The sequence below is a fragment of the Rhamphochromis sp. 'chilingali' genome (genome assembly GCF_963969265.1).
Source record: "Rhamphochromis sp. 'chilingali' genome assembly, chromosome: 4".
Taxonomy (NCBI): Eukaryota; Metazoa; Chordata; class Actinopteri; order Cichliformes; family Cichlidae; genus Rhamphochromis; species Rhamphochromis sp. 'chilingali'.
Genome location: NC_137948.1, coordinates 17,700,685 through 17,709,844, shown reverse-complemented (window position 1 = coordinate 17,709,844; position 9,160 = coordinate 17,700,685). Strand labels below are relative to the sequence as shown.

General features: G+C 40.0%; 1 protein-coding gene across 3 annotated transcripts; it reads right to left on the bottom strand.

Annotated features, from left to right (window-relative positions):
- Nucleotides 1-3,116: 3,116 nt before the first annotated feature.
- Nucleotides 3,117-9,160, bottom strand: LOC308394799 (volume-regulated anion channel subunit LRRC8C). 3 transcript variants are annotated; one of them, XM_080879334.1, is made up of 5 exons: nucleotides 9,071-9,123; nucleotides 8,538-8,662; nucleotides 8,224-8,382; nucleotides 3,843-6,140; nucleotides 3,117-3,762 (listed from the first exon to the last, which is right to left on the bottom strand). In XM_080879334.1, exons 3-4 carry the CDS (start codon nucleotides 8,362-8,364, stop codon nucleotides 3,858-3,860), a joined length of 2,424 nt encoding a protein of 807 aa, XP_080735460.1. In that variant the 5' UTR covers nucleotides 8,365-8,382; nucleotides 8,538-8,662; nucleotides 9,071-9,123; the 3' UTR covers nucleotides 3,117-3,762; nucleotides 3,843-3,857. The 3 variants fall into 3 exon arrangements, with proteins under 3 accessions (XP_080735460.1, XP_080735458.1, XP_080735459.1); XM_080879332.1 differs by having other exon boundaries at nucleotides 3,117-6,140; XM_080879333.1 differs by lacking the exon at nucleotides 8,538-8,662 and having other exon boundaries at nucleotides 3,117-6,140; nucleotides 9,071-9,160.

The window sequence follows — 9,160 nt, the reverse complement described above, 5'->3', positions numbered from 1 at the left end:
TGAAATAAAAAACAAACCAAGTGCTGTGCTTTAGAACAGCTGATAATATCTGCCTACTTTTAAATGCTGATCTTTTCATCTTCAAGGAATATTTTAACATTAAATGAATGTGATGTTTATTCAGCAGCGCTAATCCAGACTCAGACTCTGATGTTTGAGTAAAGTCTACTGGAGCAATTCTGCTCAAAATGCTGTCTTTCACCACCCATATTTTCCCAGATAGTTTAGCAACTTTCCGCTCAGAGGTCTGCTTCGTCACCACGCCCTTAAATTGTGTAATAGATATTTAAGTATATTTTCTCACCCTAACATATAAATCAGTTACAAAACCAGGATGGTTAAATATACAGCCCAGCCACTAGGTAGAGCTCAGCAACTTCACTGACTGGGTGGGTGGCTGTTACATTCAAGCACTTCCTGAATGTGGCTGGGTTAATCCACAGATTGGGAGAAATATGCAGGTTTACAAGCAGCAGTAACAATAGTGGGAGTAAACAAGAAAACCCTGAATCAGCGTACTGGTGCAGTCACACGCAGATGTGTGTAAATTAAGATGACACAAGGAAAACTATCCAAATGTCTGACCGAACTAACGTAATAACTAAGATTTCACACTTCTTGTTTTTCTATTTTGCTTGGATTAAAGTGTATTTATTGTTAATACTTGTGTCTTTTTATATTATATTTATATGTCTGTTAATATCTATTTATATCTAAATACATGCACAGTGGATGCATCGGGGTAAGTATCTTGCCAAAGGATATTTGGTATGCAGACTGGAGCAGATGGGGATCGGTCTCTGTTTCTACACTTCATTTCATGCAGTTGTATGTATACTCAATTTTCCTCTGGGATTAATAAAGTTTCTCTGATTTTGATTAAAGAGCGGAGAGGAGCAGTGAGGGGTGACAGACATTAGGGGTGACACAGCTTCACGGATTCATAAACCACTTCTCCACAAATGCCCTTCACTAAAGGTGGGCAGATCAATCCAAATTTCAACAGTATCAATACCAACACTGGTATTTTTATCGGATCGATATTTGCGATTTGCCCACTGAATTGTTTTAAATCAATATACCTCAAACATGCACTATGAAAAATGAATCTTTTTTGTGCTGACTGTCGTGTTTTACTTGGGTTTTACTTGGTATTGAATCGATACCAAACGACTGCCCCTGACCTCTGTTACAGCTGTGGTGATTATGTTGCCAAGAAAATAAATCTGCATAATTAACTAGCAGTTTGATCATTTGTTTAAAACATAAAACATCTGAATTTACTCTTTGCATTTTAGAATTTTGGTCCAACAAAACAAGATATTTGGTGAAATGAACTGGAGCACTTTGGTTTTGTAACACCGCTTTATTCAGATCTAGACCAAACTGTTTATTAGAATAATATGTCAAATAATCAGTAATTAAGATTATTAGTTGGTTTCAGATCTCTAATCTCTTTCATTTACGAAATGTAATAGAGCTTAAAAGGATTTAGGGATTAGTTTCATATTTAAAAAATGCTCTCGTGCTCATGAAAGGAGGAGCTTCCCATGTGTGCAATTTTTACTAGACTGTAAGATGTAGAGAACTGCAAATCAAGTGCTTCCTTCATTTTTTTTCATTTGAAACTGTTATTGTTTGGCCTTTGGCATTTGAGATTCCAAACGATGAGTCACTGGAAGCTGTTACACGCTCTGCTGTGCTTCTCACTTCATCAAGCTGCACAAAATCACAGCCTGCAGGAACTGAATGTGAACCTTTACCAGAAACACACATAGCTGAGACACCCAATAATCCGATTTTACAAAAGTAAACACCAAGCCCAACCGGTGGCTCTCTGCACACTCCTCACAACCCAAAGCAACAACCGTCTTGGAGACATTGTATTGCTATTTTTTCCAGTCAATTATTAGTCACATTTAGACTGCAACTTTAACTGAGACTTAACCCTTTCATGAATGAATTATGAAAATCCTCATTCAGAATTTTTTTTCTTAAGTATTTCTATTCATCTTTAGGCATGAAAAAAAGATTTTTGAACTTCAATCTTTTAAACATGTACTTTTCAAAGAGTTTTTTACATGTCCACTTAGGCGGACAACAGATGTGTATGGACTGACACATCATTGTCCAATGTAGTGGTTTATGTGTATACCATCAACACTGACACAAATACAAGAAAACAGCCTTTGAATAGCTGTCCACTGTAGTGACCACTATGTGTGAAAGGGTTAAAGAAATAGAGAAATTATTGACAAATCACTTACTTCCTACTGTGCAACTTATTTCCCTTCATAACATAAGTGCTAAATTCTCCCTAAAACATCTCAATTCCTTAATGTGACAGAAAATAGCACACACAGTAATCCTTGAATCAAGGGCAAGTGAGTGTGCTGATCGACACGAACATATTAAGAAGTCACACAAGCCAGAACATGACCGACTGCAGTTCGTTTGAGCAGTGGAAGCTGTTTCCAGGAAGCACCGGTTTTATGTGCGTCTGAACATGAGATGTGAATGGAGGAAACAATGGTGAAGGAAAAGTGCAGAATCCATTCATCTAAAGTTTTGCATAAAGGATGTTTGAAATTTTTTAAAAAGAAAGAAAAACAAGATTTGAAGTAAAAATATATCCAGTTTAAAGCATTTAAACAGATCAGCCTAGTCATCCAAGTTAGCAAGTTTCCATAGTTGCATGTTACGTGCCACAGCTTTTTAAAATTCTGCTGCCTGGACATCACCTCCAATTATCACCTGTATTATGCTGAAACATTAGTGGAAACAGCAGCCATTACCACTGGCACTCACATCATGCACAGTCATTGTTGTAGAGAGTGAACCTTTACCTTATATACCTCATACCACCCCAGTATGAGTTCACTCACTTCTCCATTTGACTGAATGTGTAAACAGAGATATGAACACCTTTTATCCAGCTACTGAAAGGCTTTTTCTCCCTCCACGTGTTTTGGAACTGAAACGGAGCAACATGAACCACCACACTGTAAGAAATGCATATTCACGCTGTGTAAACCCGTCAAGCAGGATACGGTTCAAAGGTCTTTAGTAAACAAACGGAGGTGCAGTCCCAAAACATTTGAAGGTTAAGGCTTGTTCACTGTTTTATTTCTGTAAAATACTTATAGCTCTTATTTCATCCCCACATACAGTATTAATCTGATCTTGAATTACAACACTTTTTTTGTTCCACTTTACATTTCTGTGTCATCTACTGAAGTAAAAATCAAGTTTTGTAAAAATTAAATGTAGATGTGTTTTTACACATTTTAACTTAATAAAAAAAGATTCTATTTTCAGGACAACACATAAAAAACATTTTCAAAATGTGAAAATCAAAAAATATGAATCATTTCATTATGACTGCTTTTAAATAGAGTCTTTAAATCTTTTTTTAATGGATATGCAAAACTGGGACAATTAGGATTTCCACATTTGTCCACAGATGTGTTTTCCCTACTAGAAATACACAGTGTGGTTTAAGCTGCCTGGAGAAAGCGTGCGGGAGGCAGCCTTCATGATGTCCACTTAATGCAGTTTGCGGTTTGCATATGGCACAATTTGACATCACATGGACTTTGTGCTAGGCACCTGGTAGATTAAAGACCGTCTGATCCAACTGTGTTAGACCTTTGTGTTCTCACAAGCACCTCTTTAGGTCAGTCCTATGAAAGTCTTCAGCTTTAGAGTTACTGGTTCTCTTTTAGTGGTCAGCTGTGGTTTGGGTTTTCCTTTTGCTTCTCTCTGAAAAATATTTGGATCAAAAATGTTTTTTCAAGCTCACCCACCACTCTTTAATTAGAAAACACAAGTATGTGACGAACCTTAGCTCCACACACTCAGCTTTTATTTAACTTGCTTCTTACATCTGATGGCAGTTGATCCAGCAGGTTATCTTCTACTATCAGCCCACTCAGCAGGGGACAGTCCCCTATCTCCTGAGGTAAGTACTCCAGACGGTTTCCTTTAATATCCAGCCGGACCAGCTGGGCAAGGTTGGCTACTTTTGAGCTGAGGTGTGAAAGGCGGTTGTTACCAAGAATCAGCGTTTTTAGCCTTTTACAGGAGAACAGCTCTTCTGGCACTGTCTCTAAGGAGTTGAAAGCTGCGGAGAAGAACTGCAGGCTCTGCAGGATGTTCACTTCAGAAGGGAGCGAAGTGAGTTGATTGTGAGAGATGTCAAGGTGCCGGAGTTTGGTGCAGTAGAAGAGCCGAGAGGGAAGCTTTCCTAGCTTGTTCCAGCTAATGTCCAGTGTCTCCAAGGTATGCAGCTTAGATATATGTTCAGGGATGTATGAGATTTTATTGTGCCATAGCCGAAGTGTCACTAAATGCCTGCAGTGCTGTAAGCTCAGGATCTCCTCCACAGTAGTGAGTTTGTTTTCCTTCAGGTCCAGCTCCTGCAGATTGCTCAGGCTGAAGACAGCACTTGGGATGCGCTCCAACTCACAGCCCACTAATTCCAGTGAAACTAAGTTGGTTAACTTCTTCAGGATGCTTAAAGCCTGGACCCTGACACTTTCATTGTAGATACGCAAGCGCTGCAACTGGAACGCAACATCTCCTATGCTGGAGGGGATCTTTGTAAGTTTGGAGCGAAAAGTGAGGACCCTCAAAGCTCTAAGCTCTTTAAAGGAATCCAGAATGGGACTTTTGGACACCTCGTTGGTTAAAGGACCTTCCAGGTGGAGCTCTTCCAGGCAGTGTAAGGTGTACATCCACACAGGAACCTCTTCTAAATGCTCAAAGGTTAGATATAGAATCTTTAAATGTTCTCTCAGGTGGTTTAGGGCAGCAACTTGGAGCTTTGCGGGGCAGTAGACCATTGATAACTCCTGGAGAGACTCTAGCTTTGCTATACTAGCCGGTATGGTGACATTCTTCATCTGCTCGAGTTTGAGTGATTCCAGTTCGGGAATTTCAAAAACGGTTTCTGGAAGCCCTGGTAACATTAACAGGTGTAGCTCTAGACGGTTTCTGGTGTTCCTGGCTAGACGCGTGCGCAACTTTTTGTCAGTCCACTCGTAGTTTAGATTAAGCTGATGGAGGCGGCTCTCGCTGACTTCGGAAAGAAAGACAGCAAACCTTTTAGAATAAAGAGCATCATATTGGTCCACAAGATGCAGGAGGAAGGCAAAATCATTCTTCACATCAGGTATGTCATTAATTCCGGTCTCCAGTCTGACCTGCTCAAAGTAGTACTCCTTTAGAGGTCGATGGAAAAGCCAGTAGAGGGTATAGATACGCAGAAGTCCAAATACGGCCACAAAGCAGATATAGCAGTAGGCAAGCTTGGAGAAAAGATGTGCTTTGTTGTGGTTACAGCAATAGATATCAAAACCAGTCAGCTCAGGCGGAACCAAACACTGCACAACTATCTCAATGTTAGGTACCAGCAATGCGGTGTAAATAATAATCAAAAGAAAATGGATGACCTTTACTGACGTTTGCAGAACGTACATGTGGTACAAAATGTCTTTTTCCTCCACATGAGTTCGGAGCTTCTTCACCTTTTCAAATAGAGCTTTGGCTTGCTCTCCTTCCTTCTTATCCAACAAAGAGAGGGTAGACTTCGGTTCTGCACTTTTCTTTTCTTGATTAGACTTAACAGAGCAGGAGCGAAGAAGGCCCACAGTCTCCTCCTCATCGATTTGTCCTTCTGTGGAGCCTTTAGTCATAGTGTTCCTCCTCCAGTTGACTAGCTTCTCCTCGCCTCTTTCCTCAGAAACTTCACTCAGGGCTCTTGTGGTCCAGGGTGAGTCAAAGCACTTGTCAAGAATGTTGACAAAGAGATCAATTTTAGAAGATGTCCCAGGAAACTTGAACCAGAAGCTGCTTGTTACCATGAAGATTATGGTGTGGATAACCACGAGGTACGGAAAGTACTTTGCATACCAGTGAACAGACCTCTCATAGCAATAGTTGTTGACGAACACGTATTGATGAATGTCCAGATTGTTCTTCCGCCCAAACACCTCCACTATGATGGGGCTCGCCGGGGTCACCAGTGTGTTCTGCAACTTCTCATTGTCCCCATAACTGCTGATGTTGCTGCAGTCAATTGCTTTTGGTGTTGGACTGGTGAAGTGGCTTGGCAGGCATGCAATCTTGTCTTGGGTGAGCTATAAAAAAAAAAGAACATAATAATATCGTGATAAAAACAAAGCCCGGTTCACTTGTTGGTACTCAAGTATTTCTGACTTGAGAACAGCAAGGCCTAAACTAATCCGCTCGTTCTCACTCTCAGGCGTAACATAGTCACGATTTGTCAAATCCCGAGGAGTTCCTGAGGAAGGCGAAAGGTGACCTTCCGCATTCTTATGCTACGTGCCAGGTTATGGATGAAATCTAGCAGAATGATGCTCCCGCGGTAATACACGTTCCAGCCATGTATTCCAGCCCTAACCCTAACTCTATCCCTAACCTCAACCAGCATGTTAGATAGTGTTTTCCAAAGTGATTTAAGTAAAACAAACGCACACGTGTAGATTCATTCCAAACGGTTCTCATGTTTCCTCATTTTTCTGATCTTGTAATATAGGGACGTGATGGGTTCCCGGAAGTGTAATATACTGACAATTTATCACTTAGTGTATAATGCTACGCTTTGGGAGTGATGAACTAACAGGTTTCACCTTGCGCGTAAAGCCTAAATGCACAAGCTAAAAACTGCAGATGATAAAATCAGATAGGGGTTTAAAAATACACGAAATCCTCCGCCCTTTGATGCGTCATCAAACAGACGAGCAACAATCAGAAACTGGCTTATACTTTCCAAGCCATGACATCAGACACGACACTACTTGGAGGGATGATCCATTCCACCTCTTCATTTCAGAGTAAAAGTCACTATTAACATGCTGCTGTAGGAAAGCAAGAAAAATCCATCACCAAAGCAGAAGATTCCACTGTAGTGGAATATTTTCTTTATTGTCTTTTAATTAACGAGATTTTGTGCTGCTGCAGAGGTTAATGAGCACAGCGTGTCTAACAGCACTAAGTGAAAGGGAGATTTAATTCTGCCATTTCTATTTTTACATTTAATTGGATTACCTATGTCTGAAGAAGAAATCACAACACTAAAATCCACAATTAGAAAGTGCTTCGCAGTCTGGATAAAAACAGATGAAAGAATAAAAGTATATATTTATACTTACAAACACACAGTCTTTCATTCATTCCTACATACACACTTATGTATACACATATGAGAAGAACAAAAGGCCAAAAATAATTAATGGCTTTATTTATGGCCTTTTGTTATGAGTATTGACTAGTTTTTTGTTAGCAGCCTAGCTGCTGTATTCTAGGCCAATGGTAGACGGGCTAAAGCAGACTGAGAAATGCATGTGAAAAGTGAGTTAGTTATAACTAACTACAAACTACTATGTACTATGTACAAAAATTTCTTCATTACTGGTAGATTTTTAAGATATTTCGTAAATGAAAGAAACCAGACTGGATAAACTTTGAGTTGTGAAAATTTTGGTCGAAAATAGCAGATGATTTAATATTTTTAATTTAAAATTAATTGTAAAGGTGGTGGTTATATGTTTAATTGCTTGGTTGAAATCCATAATTACTTTATAAATGTTACACTGACAGAAGTAATAAATAATAAATATTCTAATGAGTGTCAGACTATAGAGAACCCCTTTGGTTGCTGAATTATTTTCACACATTCAGTTTCGCCAAACAGACTGTGTAGATGGTGCAGCAATTCAGACAGCTTTGTGACCAATTCTTTTCATGAATGCGTCCCCTGTAATGCCCCTTTGTTGTTGGTGTCTACGCTTAAACAACAATTTAGTACAATTAGAGGAATAAACTGATGCTTCTGCTCTGAAAAACACAACAGTTAGAAAATCTGCAGTAAACAAGTTGTGATATTTGTATGTTATTATATCTGATTAGCGCTGACTACACTGTAGTCCCTTTGCTTTACTTTGGTGCTATTTTAATGTGACACAGAAATGATATTCATGTGATGAGAGACACACATTAAGCAGCCAGTTTGTGATCTGAATGTGCACAAAGTGGGTCAGGAGAAACAAGTTCTTTCAGCTGTAGTGCATGCATTTTTGCGTGACTGGGTGGCCAGATAATGCAGGAATTATCATGGCATCTACAATGAGACAGACAAGGTCAGCGATGACTTGGTTTTACTTTTTGAAAACTTATGGACACAAAGTGTAGACACCTTACCTGCAAAGTGCATCCAAAGACTCCAATCATGAGCATAGCAATGCACAGATACTCTGTGAAAACATCCCACCATGGCTTCAGGACCCTATACTTCGAGCTGGGCTCTGTGCCGAGGGATCTGAATTCACCCACTGGGATCATCCTGGCTGCTGCTCCACACTGATGAAAGGAGACGAAAGGAAAGGAACGAGTGGATTTGAGCAATGAAGCTGGAACAGGCTTTCAATGCAGAGAAGTCTCCAGAGAAAATCTTGTCAAAGGTTTTAAAGTTACATGACACAAAGAACACACATGAGCTTTGGCTGTTTATTGACCTTGAATGAATGGACGCTCCTCCTGCGCTCAAAGGGGGATTCAAACAGGATGAACTAGTCTGACAACAAAGAGAGTCTCTCTCTCTCTGGAAAGAATGGAAACAATTTTGTGTCCTGAAGCCCACCTTAATAGATAAACAGAGAAAGAAGGACAGAAGCTCCACTGTTTTATAACAATACTACTGCATCAAGACGAGATAAATAGCCTGTTCATTTGTGATGTGAGCTGTGCGCATTTGTGCACACACAGGTAACCAAATACAAATCATTGCAGCAGACTTCTGTCTGGCTAATTTCTTCTTAACATCGCTGCTTGTGTTAAATTTGAGGTAAAAGTGGCGTTTCTTGCGGCGTTGTCTTCATTTAACAGCGCAGGTAATTCGTGAACTTCCAAAGCTACTTCCTAAATCAAACGAGTATAACCTCGAGAACTTATCTCCCATTAAGTTTCCACTGAAGTTTGAAATTATCTCAGAAGTTTCGCCCAACAGAGTAAAACAGAAGCAAGCGTCAGCAAGATTAATTTTACATACCTGCGCGCACACAGGATCCTCTGGTGTCCGGTGGCAGTGGCCAGAGTTTTTTCATCACTTTCAGAGGCGCTCACCGGTGTGAAGCTCGCG